Here is a 15,570-nt window from a genome sequence, read left to right as displayed (position 1 = left end):
CCCCCCCCCATCTACATTGCTCCACTCCTCCTTGCCAGAGGAAGGACACTTCTTGGAGTGATCGTATGCCAAACACAATACCAGGAAGTTTTGTCACTGATCTTAGTAAGTCTTCAGAAATGTCTCAGGAAAGTAGATATAGTGGAGGAGGCCATGTTCAGGGATGGTGGAAACATTCCTCAAGGTCATGTGCAATTCAGGAAGAGAAACAGGCTCTGAATCCAGGCTAACCCAGCTCGGAGGCAAGGGACTTTCTTACATCTATTTTTGGTTTCCTGAGTAGCCTTGCAGGGTTTATCCCTCAGGGTTCTACTCTATAGGAAGAGAGAGACTTCGGAGGGGTGGCTGAAAGTACAGCTAACTAAAGGTTCTCCCTAAGATCTTCCCTATGGGGTGCATCTTTATGTGAGACGTGGCTCTCTATCAAGCTAATGTCAGCCAGAGACTTCACAGGCAATGTGGGGTTTACTCTCTTGTCCCCTATAGCTCTGTGGCAAAAAGGTCCGGTGAATGAGGAGCGACAGAGAATGATGCCCAGGGTCGGGGCTCAGTCATTTGGGTGCACACTTGTTCTGGGCTTCTTGTCCTTTCAGAAGGCCATTCCTTCGTGCACAACGGCTGGAACTAGACGAAGCAGGTGGGCTCACAATTTTGGAAGTGGGAGCAGTAGGAGGTGCTGGTGGAGGGTGACAGGGTGACAGCTGGCTGAGTCACCTGACAGTGATTCAGCAGTTGTGTGATCAAGGACCAGATTTTCTTTTGTCCCCTGGGGCATCTTTGTTCTTCTGCTGGGTCTGCTCATGATGGCCAGATGGTCGCCCACAGCTATGAGGGACATACTGTCTGGTACAAATCCAGTGGGAAGGATACGCTTTCAACTGGTGGCTCTCTTTTTAGAAGAAAGAAAACCTCCCCTCGAAGCACCCTCGCCAAGTCCCACGGTCCCCAATTGAGTCATGTGCTTATCCTCAAGCCCGTCACTGGCTGTTGGGGAGAAATGACGTCACCTGAAGTGGCGTGGACCTGAGGAAAGCCAGGATGCACAGACAAAGTCCCATTTCCCAGGGAAGCCTCAGGCGTACTCCAGGTGAATAACCCAGTGCAGTGGGCGCACACGAGGGGCTTCCAAAAGTTCATGGAAAAATGGAATGTGCCACCAACTTTTTGCAGCCCCCGCTCATATAGCTAAGCAAACCATGTGCAGCCAATAATGCAGACTACCCAGTTGAACTTGAAGGCCAGAGAAATCACAGGTACGTTTAAAATATGAGTATGCTACAAGCAATATTGGATGGCCTGTATGGACCACTATTTTGGTTTTCTGAAATTCACATTCAACTGGGTGTCCTGTTTTCTTCGCCCAGAATAGAGGACAGTACAAAGGTTGAGCATAACACGGACCCAGGTTTAGAGACTGAATGTGCCCCTCACCAGTGATCATGAGCAAGTACTTTAACTTCGCTAGGTTTCACTGTATTGATCTTTAAAATGGGGTGATCCTGTAGTGATATCAGGAAGGTAGGGGGAAGGTGGTGAGAGGAGGGGGGAAGAAACCATGGGGAAATGGAGACAGTGGTCAGTGTAAGATATGAAAAGAATAATAATTGATAATTGATCAAGGGGGGAGGGTAAAAGGAGGAGCTGATACAAATGGCTCAAATAGAAAGTACATGTTTAGAAAATAATGATGGCAACATATGTACAAATATGCTTGGTACAATTGATGTATGGATTGTTATAAGAACTGTAAGAGCCCCCCAATAAAATGATCTTAAAACAATTAAAAATGGGGTGATGATGCCTACCTCACTGAGCTGCTATATAGATTAAACAAAATATAAGGAGCTGCTGCCCGTCTAATCCCATTCATTAGATAATAATGCAGGGCTTGACATATTGTCTGACACACACCATTTAATCGTCCATCCATTTTTATGTTACCATAGGCATAGTAGTTCTTCCGTAAATAGTTGTTTCTTTCTCCTACTCATTATTCTTGGGCAACGTCTTTGCCCCCATGGTGCATTTATTTTGTTGTAGTTTTCTGTTAATTGAGATTAGGCTTTGTGGGCAGGCAAGTGGGTGCTCTCCCAAAGTGAGAGGTGGGGGTGGAGGGGAGAGGAGAGGGCATTCCGTGCTGGAGCTGGCCCGATGCAGGCTGTGGAAACTCTGCAGAGTGGGCCAGAGGCAGTGCAGTTCCGCGGGAAGCCTGAGACCCATGGCTAATGCTTGCAAAACTTCCCCGATAGGGGTCTGGCAAATGTTCGGCAATAGCATGTATGACTGTAGGGATTCATAGGGAAGGAGGGCCCAGGATCCAGGACCGGATCTGGATCGGTGTCTACTTGACTCGTCTGAGCACGGTGGAGCGTACACTGGCCCAAGGAGGAAAGCAGGGCCAGAAGAAGTCTCTCCACACCTGCCCTGGGTGCGTTCCTGGTGGTTTGGACCCTAGGGTCCTCCGTGACCACATATGACTATCTCTTTCCAGGGTCCTGACCGCTGCGGGCAGGCCTTGCTGCACATTGGGATGAACATGATGGCCCTGCCTGGAGGTCGCCACCTGGACTCCATCCCCCAGCCTGGGCCGCGGTAAGTCCTACAGCTGGCTTTCGGGACCGAGCCCCACTGTCTGGCTTGACACTGCAGGCGGCCCTGTTGAATGCTCTGTGCACTGTCATGGGAGGAAGCCCAGGACAAGGCACCGAGGAGTCTACATTGACTTGGCAAGTATTGGTGGAACTAGGCAGTGGGGCGGAGTGATAGCAGGAACAGTATGGCCCCGAGGAGTTGCTGCTGAAGGTGGAAGCAAAGCACCGAGTACGAGGTACCATGTGCTGATACAGGGGACCCCAGAGAGGCACTTGTTCTGCCTGGGCCCACGGACTAGAGCACTGAGGGTTCTTGGGGTTGATGATGGCCTTCTCTGAGCTTCTTGGAGGCTGGCAATCCACTCTGAGGTTTTTTTCTCCTTCCTCAGAGCAGGAAGGAGGGAACTGAGCACAGAGCTGGTCCTCGGGCAGTGCGGAGTGGAGATGGGGGGACTCACTGAGCAGAAGGTATAGCTCAGACGATGAGATCAGAAACGGTTGAGAATTGTAACATGATGAAGCAATACAGGAACACCGGCGGATGCTGGCACAGATGAAGTGTGTGGAGAGGAGGTTGGCTCTGGAAGCCTGAGCTAGAGCCAGAGGTGGAAATCCAGACTGGCAGATCTATGGGGACCAACGATGCTGGCTTGCCCAGGAGTGTCCTGATTTCAGCCCTAAAAGCCCTGCGTCTCCAGAAGCTTCCCAGTCTTGGGAAGACTGGGGCACTGGGGCACTCTGCTATAGGCTCTGCTTAGGGAGGGACATTGCAGTCCCAGAGCTGCACATGCAGGTTGGTAGTGAGCTCCCATTACTGCGAGAATGCCAGAGGGGCTAGAAGATAGAGGTACTGGCCTACCTTTTAAACCATCCAGTTAGGCTCTTTCTTGTTGAGACACATTGATGGGGCCGCTTGGAGGAAGGAAAGAGCATCCACATTCCCCTTGTGAGGGTGTGAAATCATTGCTGTTGTGTATGCACACGCGTGTTCATTTTGCTTTGTTTGTAGAGTTTAGTTGTATATATCAGGCATGTCCCAGATATTTTAGTAATATTCTATCTTAAACCTGAGCAGTCAGAATGGAATTGAGGGCAATTGGTTTGTTTTTAAAATGTATGCATCATTCATTTCTCTACTGTTATTTTGGTGTTTAAAACATGTTTTCGAGTGTGCGTTCTTTTAGAAATATACACTATTATTAAATCTTTGTTAAAAGTCTCTGAGAACTGAGGCACCTCTGCATCAGCCCACTGCCCCAAGAGGTTATTATAAAGCGGTGAGGCTATGAGTACAGTTTGCGCATGGAACGGCCAGCTATGTGACCAGGAAGTCCTTGGGCAATCAAGCTGAGGACCATGGCTCATCCTGGTACCGAGTATTCTTCCAGGCATTGTCTCCAAGATCAAATGCACAGATGGGAGACTGCGTTGTCAGCCATGTAGCTTGCACGTTGCCTGGAATGGCTAGCGGCCTTTCATTAGATGAGCAAGTGTGGTCAGCCTTGATGCCTGCCTGCATCCCACTGTCTGCCAGTTGTGTTCCTGTGCCCAGTTCTTTTGATGGACCCCTTACAAGCTGTGTGGTCTTAGTGAACCTTTGAACCCCCTCATCTCTTTGGTTCCCGTAGGTATAAGATGAGGATAAGAATAGTAAAAATAATATTCAAGCCAAACTCACCACCATAGAGTCAATGCTGACACACAGTGGACCCTACAAGGACAGGGCAGAATTGCCCCTGTGAGTCTCTGAGACTGTAACTCTTTACAGGAGTAGAAAGCCCTATCTTTCTTCCGAGGGGCTGGTGGTAGCGAACCGCTGACCTTGCAGATCGCAATGGAAGGTGTAACAACTATGTCACCTGGTCTCCTTGTTGGGGGTGGTGGTGGTAACAACAGTCCCTAAAAAAGGCTGGTTTGGTGGTAGAATTCTTGCCTTGCACCCAGGGGCCTGGGTCTGATTCCTGGCCAATGCACCTCACACACACTGGCCTGGCAGCGGCAGCTGACGTCCTGCTATGGTTCTGCAGAGGCTTCCGCACAGCTTTCAGACCAACATGGAAAGAACGCCTGATGATCTGCTCCCGAAAAGCATCCAGTGAAAACCTTAGGGGTCCTAGCCCTTTGATCCACAATGGGTCATGGGACTGGCTCGAGAGCAGGCCACAGCTTGTTCCATTGTTCGTCAGGCTGCTAGCTTCAGGCACCTACAAGAAGATACCTCCCAACAGGACTAGTGCCGCCGTCATACAGTTGATCCGTGGATTGGCTGAGCTAATGCATGCAAAGCCCTTCGGACAGTGTCAGTCATAAGGGGGACACAAGGGGAGGGAGGGTCTGCTCCAGGTCAGGGCCTGATGGAGCTTCTTCCAGAGACACCCTCTCCTTCCAGAGGAATGTGCATAGCTGCTTAACTGTGAACCCAGGAGCTAGATGACTGTTCTCAATCGACTCTTTCCCGCCTGCCCTGTCCTGCCCGTGTAGCAAGTTGGAAACGAGTAGCTCTGGCCACAGAGCTCTGGGTCCCTTCCACAGCCGGTGCTGGGGTGGGGAGGTCACCCTTCCGGGGCAGTTGATTTCCATAGTCAGGAGCCCAGCTACTTCTATTATTTCTGGACTCTGCTCCTTACTAACGGGAAGCTTGTCTTCAGTTTCATCATCTATCATATGGGGATGTTTATATTTACAGCACTGCTTTGTTATGCATAGAAATGGCTCCATGCATATGAACATCTCGGGATTTGTTTTGTTTGCAGATGAGAAATAGGTTCCCTGAGTAGAAAATGCAGAGGGCCAGATCCTGGCCCTTTTTCTAGGGGTCCCGAGAGCCTCGCTCTCTCTCACTTACACTTCCAACCCTTTTAGAATTTTAAGGGCAAAGGCCATGAAGTTACATGAAAGTGATTTAGGAGCTAAAGCATCGTTTTCTTGAAGGTGGGGGGCATGTGTAAGGATTTTGGAGAGTAAACACCTAGAGAAGGAAACCAGCCTTGACCAGCCTGATGCCAAGTGCGCTCACCCACTGCCCTTGAGTTGAAGCCGATTCATAGAAGCCCTCTAGGGCAGGCTGGGACTGCCCCCATTCTGAGATGGTAACTCCTGATGGGAATAGAAAGTCCCGTCTTTCTCCGGCAGAAAGGATGCTGGTTTCGAACCGCTGACACTGCTGCTAGCAGCCCAACTACACCCAAGTGCTCTGGCTGGCTCTGCGGGTGTGGCTCTGTATTGCCATGTGGGTAACATAGGATCTCTTTAGCCTCGACATTCCAATAGGGCAGCAGGGACAGTGGAGAGCGTGGTTTCTCCTTTAAGAGAGGGACAGCCTGGCCTAGTCAGGCCCATCCAGCTCATTTGAGCAATCCAATCGCAGGGCCTTCTAGCCTGCTCATTGTGTATGTTCTGGGGCAAGTGCCTGGGCCGTGCTCTCAAAGAAGGGGTGTGCACACATGCTTAGGGGATGTCATAGAGGTAGGTCTACTCACTCTGAGGCTTGCAGCCACTCTTCGCTCCTCTTCCGAGCAGCAGGAGCCTCTCTTCCAGGGGACACCACCGGGGTTATTGTCCCTGGATAAATGGTGAGGGATGGATCATGGGAGTTTTCCTGTCCGGTTCCACCAAAACGCATTTCCCTCTGCAGTGTCATTGTTCACCTCAAGCACTCCCTCCCACCGACCCCGCCAGACTGGGAGGTGGTCGCTCAGCTGAATCGTGTGGATTAGGCCATGGGTATTTGAGGCAAACAAGGGTGGAGGGCAGCTTCTTGGCAGAGGCAAGAGGGGAGAAGGGAGAGGGCAGCAGGGCGGGCTCCCACGTTGAATTGGCAGAGGCAATGGAGGGCGGTTAGACAGGGGTCTCCACTCTGATTGCCTCGGAGTCTCCTGGGAAGCTTTCACATTTCAAAGGCGAATGAAATAAACAAGTCAAGAGGAAAGCCCCGCATTTCTACTTTTAGCATCTTTCATGTGGCCTGGAAGACGGAAAGCATAGAGACTGGGAATCACATTTGGGCGCCAATCCCAGCTCCACTTCTCGCCAGCTGTGGGACCTTGAGTGGCTGCTTAACCTGCCTGAGCCACGCTTTGGTCTGCCTTCACGTGCGGACAATCCCAGCTGCTTGAAAGCATCATCTGAGTACTTCAGTGGCTCTGGTGGCATAGCGCTTATGCGTTGGGCTGTGGTCTGCATGGTTGGAAGTTTGAATCCACCAGCAGCTCCTTGGGAGACAGACTGGGCTTTCTACTCCTGTAAACAGTTACAGACTCAGAAACGCACAGAGTGTCACTGCACGTCAGCATTGACTCCCTGGAATGAGTTTGGCTTTGGGATGAGGACTCCCGGAAGGAAGGTCTCTCCCAGTTCCCAGGGTGCTTTCCTGTGCACTATCCAGACTTCCTTAAGTCGTCCTAGAGGCCACTCCCTCAGTAGTGGAAACACTTGCAAGTCCAAGTCCTGGAAAGGCTCAAAGGTTTATTCGTGGGAGTGCATCGGGCAGGAGATGACTTCTCTAGAAACGCTGGCTGCTATGGCTCAGGCTGTTCTTCATTCCGCCGTCTCTGGCCTCCCACCGTGGACTCTGTGTTTATTCACCTGATGCCGCTGGGCTTGGTGGTAGCAGTGCCTAGACCCAATGTGGTGGTCAGCACGGAGGTCAGCATGTTGCCCCACTCGGCATGCGCCCAGACACGTCCTCTTTTCCATCACGGCCATGCTTTTTTCAGGGATCCTGATGGCCCAGTCTCTGGGGTAGGTTCCAAGGGAGTGGCTTGGAGGCTGGTCTGAGGGTCACGCAGAGACTGTGCCCAGATGTCCCACTCACTCCTTCTTTCTACTACTTCGTCGATCAGTCCAGCTGGGACACGTTGACTCCTTCCTTCCAGGTTCCTGCTGGAGCAGGTCAAAGTGTGTGTGTGTGGATGTGGGTGGGTGGGAGTATTCTTTAAAGAATTGTCCCGTAACAAAGTTAGCACTTGCTATAAGCTAGGAGCTCTTTTACCCAGCAACTCATTTCATCCTCACTAAATGTGTGTAATTATTTTCTCTCTTTTCTCAATGAGGGGGGTCACAAGCTGGGTTCATCTCCTCTGAGCGGGAGCCGAGGATTTGGGATGGATGTTAGAGAGTACCGTTAGGACCAACACACGTGGCAGGGCTGGGGTTGAAGGAGGATTGGACAGAGGAAGAAGTTGAGGTGAGATGCAGCTGGCTTCGGCACTGGCATCATTGCTCACGGGCCACGACCTTTATAGCCCCACCTTGATCCATCTTGGGAGTGGCCTTCTGTAGGAAGGCGTGATGGTAGGCCAGGTGGCACTGAGACATCCGCAGGGGATGATAGCAGGTCGGGAAACAAGCCCCCCCCCCCCCCCCTTTTATGAGGACTTGGGAGGCACATCAGTGTCTGCCAAAGGAGGAAATGGATTGCATTCAAATTCTTTACTACTGAACTTCTCCTTAACCTCTCAAGCCTGAATTTGTATTGCACATGCAACCTGTGCCTCTCCACTGGGCCTTCTCTGTGGGGTGGATCATGTTCTCACATGATTTCTGTGCAGTCCAGCGTCTGGGTTGAGCCAGGGCAGGGTACAGCTATTGCTAGTGGTCAGGGACCTCCTGCCTTGGCCTTGGCCTTGGCCTGCTAGGGAGGAGACATCCAGCTTTCTGGAACCAGTGAAGGGCATTGCAGGCGAGCCTAGCTCCAAGTGGATAATGGCTTGCATGTGTGCCCCCCCCCCCACGCCCCACCCAGTCTGTGGTTGCTTTTCTGCTGCTGGGCCATTTTCTCCGCCTGTGGTGAGATGTGCAGACTGAAATCGTCAGAGGGCTAATTGAGCATTTTTGTGTTGTTTAAACCAAAGGAAGGCCAATCAAAGCTGGAACCGAATGCCCTCCTCTCCTCCACTTCCCAAGCAAAATCCACAGAAATACAGGGTGTGTGACCTTGTGAAGGCAGAGGGACCATTAATGATTCAACAGTTCTTTTTAAGAATCAAGGTTGCCTTCAAATTCCCAGGGAGTGCCGGGACCTAGGGGGCAAGGAGCATCAACTGATTGGGCTGGAAGTTTCCCCAGAGCTCATCTATGGCACTCCTTCAATCTAACACCTCTGAGATGCGGACGCGGAGGCCCATGGGGAATGGGGCTGTTCTGTGACTCGTTTGACTGCCCTTCCTGGGGCTGCTTCTCAGGCTCGGTCTCCCCGTCCCTGTCAAAAGAAAACCGAAAGAAACAAGGACCCGACAGTTGGGGCCCCTTGACTCCGACTCATGGCGACCCGTGTGGGTCATGGCAGAGCTGCCCCAGGCCTTTTCCATGGCCAGGACCTCTCGGAAGGAGACTACCAGGCTTTCCTTCGATTCAGTCTCCAGTCAGTTCTAATCTCTTCTCGGCCTTTTGGTTAAGGTCAAGTGTCTTGTCCAGTATGTCCTCCAACAGTGTTTCCTAAACTGGGTGCTACCACCCCTGGGGGGTGCTGGAATGATCCCCGAGGGCTGCAAAAGCAGATACCTACACTTTATCCTGGATCATGGGCTATATAGTACAAACGTTTTTAATTACTCAGGGTGGGGGTACTGAATAATTTTTTCCTGAAAAGGGAGTGGTAGGCCAAAGAAGTTTGGGAAACGTCTAGATGCCCTGTGCCCTGGTCCCAGTGAAGTTCTCATGTAGATATTATCTGCAATAGAGACAGACATCTATTACATTCCTTCACTCATTCATCTGAATGAAATTCGTTTTTAACTGAAGATTTACTTTGGCCTAGGTTCTGGGTAGCACAACAGTGATTTGTATGCATGGCATCATCCCTATTCAGTGATGCATGTCCTGAGAGCCCGAGGGTTGATATCTGGCTGAGATTTGTGTTCCTCCTGTGGTTAGAATGCACACAGTAGGAACTCAGTAAGGGGTTGTTGAATGCATGTGTGTGTAACCAATGTTTGAGTCTGCTGTAGCTGGGGAGACACAGGTGACTATGAGAAATTCAGTGGAATAGCTGGAATTTCATTCCCTTCTTCTAGGCTGACCTCTCTTTTCAGCAAGTTATTCTCATTCTTTTGATAGAAAACAGACGCTTGGAAGGAAAGAGAAAGCTCACATTTAATCTTGATTAACGTAAATACTCTGAGTGGAAGTCAAAGATCTAAGTGGTTGAAAGAGCCAGAGCGTTAGAGAGGCATTGCTTTTATCTTCTGAAGAATAATCATTCTGAAATAATTTGTCTTCAATTTTAAGTTCATTGGAAGAGTCTCTGCAGTTTGTCATGAAATCTTTTGTCGAGAGAGTAGCATGTGTGGTGGGACAAGGTTGGACAAGAAAGCAGAGCCTGCCTATCTTTCTAGTGCCCCCTCCCTTTGTCCTTGCCTTGCCTGCCCCTTCCCCCCTCCCTCCCTCAAGTGGAAATGTCAAGTCAGTAGTAGTTTGGGAAGGAGCACTTGTGGGGGGATGGTTACTTGTTGGGCTGCTAACAGCAAGGCCAGCAGTTCAAAACCATCAGCTGTTCCACAAGAGAAAGATGAGGCTTTTTACTCTTGTAAATATTTATAGTCTCCGAAACAAACAGGGGCCATTCTGCTCTCACCTGGGGGGTCACCATGATTGGAAACAACTTGAAGGCCCTGAAGGAGTTGGAGGGAGGGAGGGAGTAGTTAGAGAGTGCCTGAGTGTGAGCCTTAGTTAGGGAACCTCTTTGATATAACCAGGAGAAGGATTCCGTTGGAGTTAAGGGTATAATTGTATGGAATATGATAGATAAACCTTGGACCTCAAGTTCCAGCATGCTTTGCAATTGGACTCAATTCTTGTTTGCGACTTCCTTTCTCCCCCTCCAGCAACTTGCTCTGTTCTCGGCCCATACTTCCATGATTCTACTCCTTTTCATTTCGTTTGAAGCAAATCCACAAAACATTCATAGACACAAGATCGTCTTTGTAATGCTTATTCTTTATTCCCTTCAATCAGTCAAATACATGTATAAAGGGATGAAGGTTAAAATGTAAACTCTGCGTTCCCCTTCTCACAGGATATTAGTGGGGATACATCGTGTAGGAGGGGCTCCACTAAGCTCCCAAAGGAAAGTGCCACACCTTCAAATCTCATAAGCAACAAAGCAAAGAGTCAATGTTAACAGTCTAGGGTACATGGTGTATCAGCATCTTACAAGGAAGATCAGGGTTTTGCAAGGAAGGTCATTGCTTCTGGGGGCTGTGGTCAGTGGCACTTCCTTCCTTTGTTCTGCCAACCTTTTGGTTAGCACCTGTGTGCTTAACCCCGGTGTCCTCAGGATGCCCTTGAAATAGAGTAAACCAAACCCAAACCTATGACCAGAGCATTCATTCTTACTCCTAGCGCCCTACAGAGGGTTGTCGAGGTGCACATCCTGACAGGAACAGATGGCCTCACCTTTCTCCCTCGGAGCGGCTGGAGGGTTAGAATTGCCACGCTTGTGGTTAGCTGTCTAATGCTTACTCAACAGTGGCCGAGAACTCCAGATTGCATACTTGAGGAAAGTTCTGGCTCAGTGAAAATAAATGAAAGGAGCCAGCAGGAGAGTAGGTATACATCCTAAGCAAGCGGGCTTCGCCCCCACGGTTTTGGGGAACACTTGGGTTGGATGTCAGCACAGCAGGATTCGCTGAGCACATGGAAATGGTGTCAGCAGCAGGGCCCATGGCGTGGCTCTGCTGGAATGGGCGTTCCCTTTGGTGTCTGAAGGGTCCGGCACCATTACCTGCCCCAGTGAGGAGCTTTAAAGGATGGAGGGGATGATCTAAGAGGTAGGGGAAGGCCAACGAGGGAGTGGTGAGAGTCTTCCGCAATGACAGTCCTAAGAGGATCAATCGCCATGGCTTCCCTGTGCTTCCGGCACCCCTGGCCAGGCAGCACTTCTGCGGCAAACTGGTCAGAACCCGGTGAGGATGAGTGGGCCAGGAGCGCTGAGTTTTAGCAACACAGGCCTGCTCCTCTCAGAAAGAAATGAAGACCAGACACCCCCATGGGTCCCTAGATCAGTGGTTCTCAACCTTCCTAATGCCGTGACCCTTTCATACAGTTCCTCATGTTGTGGTGACCCCCAACCATAACATTATTTTCATTGCTACTTCATCACTTTCATTTTGATACTGTTATGAATCGGGCACCCCCCCTGTGAAAGGGTCGTTTGACCCCCCAAAGGGGTCGTGACCCACGGGTTGAGAACCGCTGCCCTAGTGATGCAACAATGAACCTTTGGACGCGTGGCTGGAATCTACCCAGCGGCCCCATGGAAACAAGGCCTGGGGATCTACTCCCATAAGGAAGACAAAGCCAAGACAATCTTAGTTCTTCTCTGTAGCACATGGGTCATCATGGGCAGAGTGACCTTGAAGACAACACTCTGGTTCATTTTTGTTGTGGCTGCTATTTGGTAGGAATACTATAGTTGCTCGATGCTCACAAGATTTAAAAAGAGCAACAAAGTGCCTCCTAAAAGTCGTGTTGCCTCGTGGCAAGAGCACTGTCTGGAGTCAGCCCTCTCAGCGGAACAACTGAAGCCCATCAAAGGGTCCGGCACAGTAACTCGGAGGAAGGCTTGGGTCTCAGACTGCCTGTGTTCTTGTGTCTCCTTATCTAAACACTGTGTGACTTCGCCCAGCTACTTAACCTACCAGTTCTCTGGATGCTAGCCTCACAGGATTCTTTTGAAGGCTAAGTAGCAATTAAGCTTTCAAGCACTTAGCACAGTGCCCATGATATCATAGCACTCGATCTTAACTTTTTTGCCATTAATTATTAATCCTGAGGACTTGGACGGGTTATATAAGGTCACCAAGCCTCAGTGTCTACGTCTATAAAGCAGGATTGGTTATCTCCAAACTTTAAGGCTCATACAGGTCCAACGAGGGAGGCCTTTGCCCACAGGAGGTGATCTGTAGTGGGCCATCTACCATGCCTGTCAGCAGGTAGTTCCCGTTGCCTTTGGACAAGTTTGGAGAAATCTTCTGGGGCGTCCGTTGTTTCCTACTGCAACTTCTTGGTAGGACACTCTGCTCCTTCCTCTCCCTTATTCAATCCCACCCTGGATAATTCCAGCTTTGAAAAAAGTCATCTGACCAGTAGCTTGATATTTAGAGATGATTGTGGTTGCATCTGGTATTGTGTTTGGAGCCTGCCAGACTCCAGCAAGCCCAGAATTTGGGGCTTGGTCACTTCATTCCAGATGTCCAGGAGAGTCACCATCGGCGAGCAGTGAGGAGTGTGATGAGGGAGTAGGCATCTGAGTCCTTCCGAGACTCGGCTGAGGATTGGGCAGAAGCCCTGTTCCACTGGCTGGGGTGGCCTCTCCTCCCTGGACATCCGAGAAATCTCTAGCATCACATTCAGACTCCAGAGGAAATCAGAACCCTGGTCTTGGCCTCTGGCTTTTCTGCCTCCTTGCTTGGGCAGCCCTCCGGGCTCCTGACTGGGGTGGTTTCCCACCATGAAGGGAGAGTGACTCATGGCCAGTCCATCTCTCCTGATCTCAGTGTTCCCTCCCTTTCCTCTGTGTGGATAACAGGACCAGTCATATCGACTGGCAAAGGGAAGAGTTCATGGCCAGTGAGAAGGCAGCTCAAAGTTCATGGCTGTACACAGCATAACCACTGGGGACAGAAAGGTGCAGGGAGAGCGGGCAGCCCCCACTGCACAGCCAGAGCCGCCCTCTTCAACTGGAGATTTTGTGTTGGGTCAGTCAGAAACTCCAATAGGAGAGGAGGGGCCCAGATAGCCCAAGAGCTAATGATAGAGAGCCAGGCAAGCTATGCAATTATGGGATGCTCCGCGCCTAACACAGTCCAAACCTTAATGAGCCACAGTCCCTAGACTCCAAAATTGAGAAGAGTAGCTCATTATGTGGCGACACAGTGCCCATGGATGGGAGTGGATGGGCTCACAGAAGGGTTATGCGGGGTTCACCAGACCTGGTCTCCTCCCTGGAAAGTTGGGGACCTCAGGAAACTTTTCTGCAGGGCCTGACCCTCGCTTTGCTGTGACCTCATGCACCCCACTTGTGATGCGGCCTCACTCTCAACTAAGACAAGGTGAGACAAGACAAGACAAGAACGGGTTCTCTGGATGTCTTTCTTACCTCAGTAAGTGACTGCCCTGATGACGTAGGCCAGAAACTCGGGAGTCTGCTTGAGCCTGTTTTCTTTCTCACCCTTCTAGCCTCTGACCACCCCCCGCCTTCACTCTCAGATCACCCTCCATCATTTCTCTCTGTTTAAAACAATCATCTCCCAACGGATCACCCTCCCATCTTGTATTTATCCCCTCCTCTGATCCATTGTCTCATGCCTACCCCTTGTGTTCCATGAGTTGAAATCAACTCAATGAAAATAGTTTAATTTGGGTCCATTTCCCACTCCCTGGCAATGCAGTGGTAAAGCACTCAGCTGTGAATTGAAAAGTCAGTGGTTCAAACCCACTAGTTGCTGCATGGGAAAGAGATGTGTGGCCACCTGCTTCTGTCAAGATTTGTAGTCTTGGAACTCCTATGGGGCACTTACATTCTGTTCCATAGAGTCACGATGAGTCAGAATTGACTTGATGGCCAGAGACCACGAGGCCCTCACAATTATGTCACTGCCCTGCTCTAAAATAGGTTCAGGGACTCCATATTGCCTTCAGAGTTAAATCCAACTTCTTGATCATGGTGTTCAAGGTCTTGGATCAATTTGTTCCTGTGACTCTCCTGTTGGACATTCCCTTATAGGCACCCTGCACTTTAGTTGAAAGAGATTTTCATTTTATTATTACTCTTATGCCCTCTAGACTCTTGTACATGGTGTACCCTTGATGTAAAATGGTTTTTTCTCTTGTCATCCTGGTCAGCTCCCCTTTCCTCAAAGAATCAGGGTGTGTTAGTCTGGGTTGACTTGAGAAACAAATTCATAGACACTCATGTGTTTAAGAGAGAATTTTATATCAAAGAGAAATTGTACATTAAGAAAACATCCCAGCCCGGTCCAGATCAAGTCCATAAGTCCAATATTACCCCATATGTTGCTACGAGTCCATAAATTCCCCTTTAGACTCATGCAACCATGCAATGATGCTGAATGCAGGATGATCACAGGCCAGTGGGTGGAAGGTCTTGTGGATCCAGCGGTGGTGGAAGAGTCTCAGCACTGGCATGGGTCTCCTTGTGGCATCTCCAACTCTAGGACTCGGCTTTATCAGCGTAGCTCCATATGGCTTGTCAACAGGAATGTCTCACAGGAAGTGTCCTGCCTCCAGTGAGCCGTGTGTCCTGCCTCCAGCGAGCTATTTATCTCCTGAGCACCTCCAAATGAAGTTATCAAGCTGTGACCTGATGATTGACAGGCTAAACTCCACCCCTTCACTCTGAATAGTCTCAAGTTGACAACAGATTATGTAACTACCACACAGAGTAAATGTCATTTCCTATGTGTTGATATTACCAGGCAAAGTTAGACCCTCTGTTTTCTGTGATCCTAGACCATCTTGCTCACAGCTTCTTGATGGCAGTGTGGTGTTTAGTTGATTGGAGTGAGACTTTGGACTCCAGTGACCTGAATTTGAGGAATGACTTCACCACTTGTCCATGATGTATCTTCCCTGGACAGAAATGTCTCTATCTGTAAATAGGGATAATACTAGTACTTCTCCCACATGGCTGTAGGGAGGACCAAAGGGGCTGAGAACATTGCCTGGCCCATTGCAGGAACTTGCCATATGAGCAATGATTAGAATTACTTCAAGATTGGGATGTGGGGGCTTAACTCATTTGCTTATTTGGGGCTCTTGGTTGAGCTCTGTGAAGCTAGAATTTTCACCTGTTCAGCTTTATAGCTTTAGCTTCTAGGACAGAAAGGTTTGGAGCTAAGCAGGGAACACCAGGAGGTCAGGGTTTTGGGCCTGGCCCCAACATACTCTGTCCCTTCCCACAATTTCATGTCCATAATTCCACCAACAGTCTGTTCAAGGCAATCTGAGCTTTATGATT

The 15,570-nt window shown here is 49.9% G+C and overlaps 1 protein-coding gene across 1 annotated transcript in view; it reads left to right on the top strand.

Annotated features, from left to right (window-relative positions):
- INSC (INSC spindle orientation adaptor protein) overlaps positions 1-15,570 on the top strand; it is a 163,483-nt gene that overhangs the window by 32,360 nt on the left and 115,553 nt on the right. The window contains exon 2 of the mRNA XM_004711565.2: positions 2,492-2,592. Within this exon, the coding sequence (XP_004711622.1) occupies positions 2,492-2,592 (101 nt within the window). The remainder of the gene's footprint in view (positions 1-2,491; positions 2,593-15,570) is intronic.

This window comes from Echinops telfairi, unplaced genomic scaffold (assembly GCF_000313985.2).
Source record: "Echinops telfairi isolate 266 unplaced genomic scaffold, ASM31398v2 ScPeMD7_60;HRSCAF=208, whole genome shotgun sequence".
NCBI classification, from domain to species: domain Eukaryota; kingdom Metazoa; phylum Chordata; class Mammalia; order Afrosoricida; family Tenrecidae; genus Echinops; species Echinops telfairi.
Note: the sequence above shows the minus strand (reverse complement) of the source record. Positions and strands in the feature narration are given on the sequence as shown.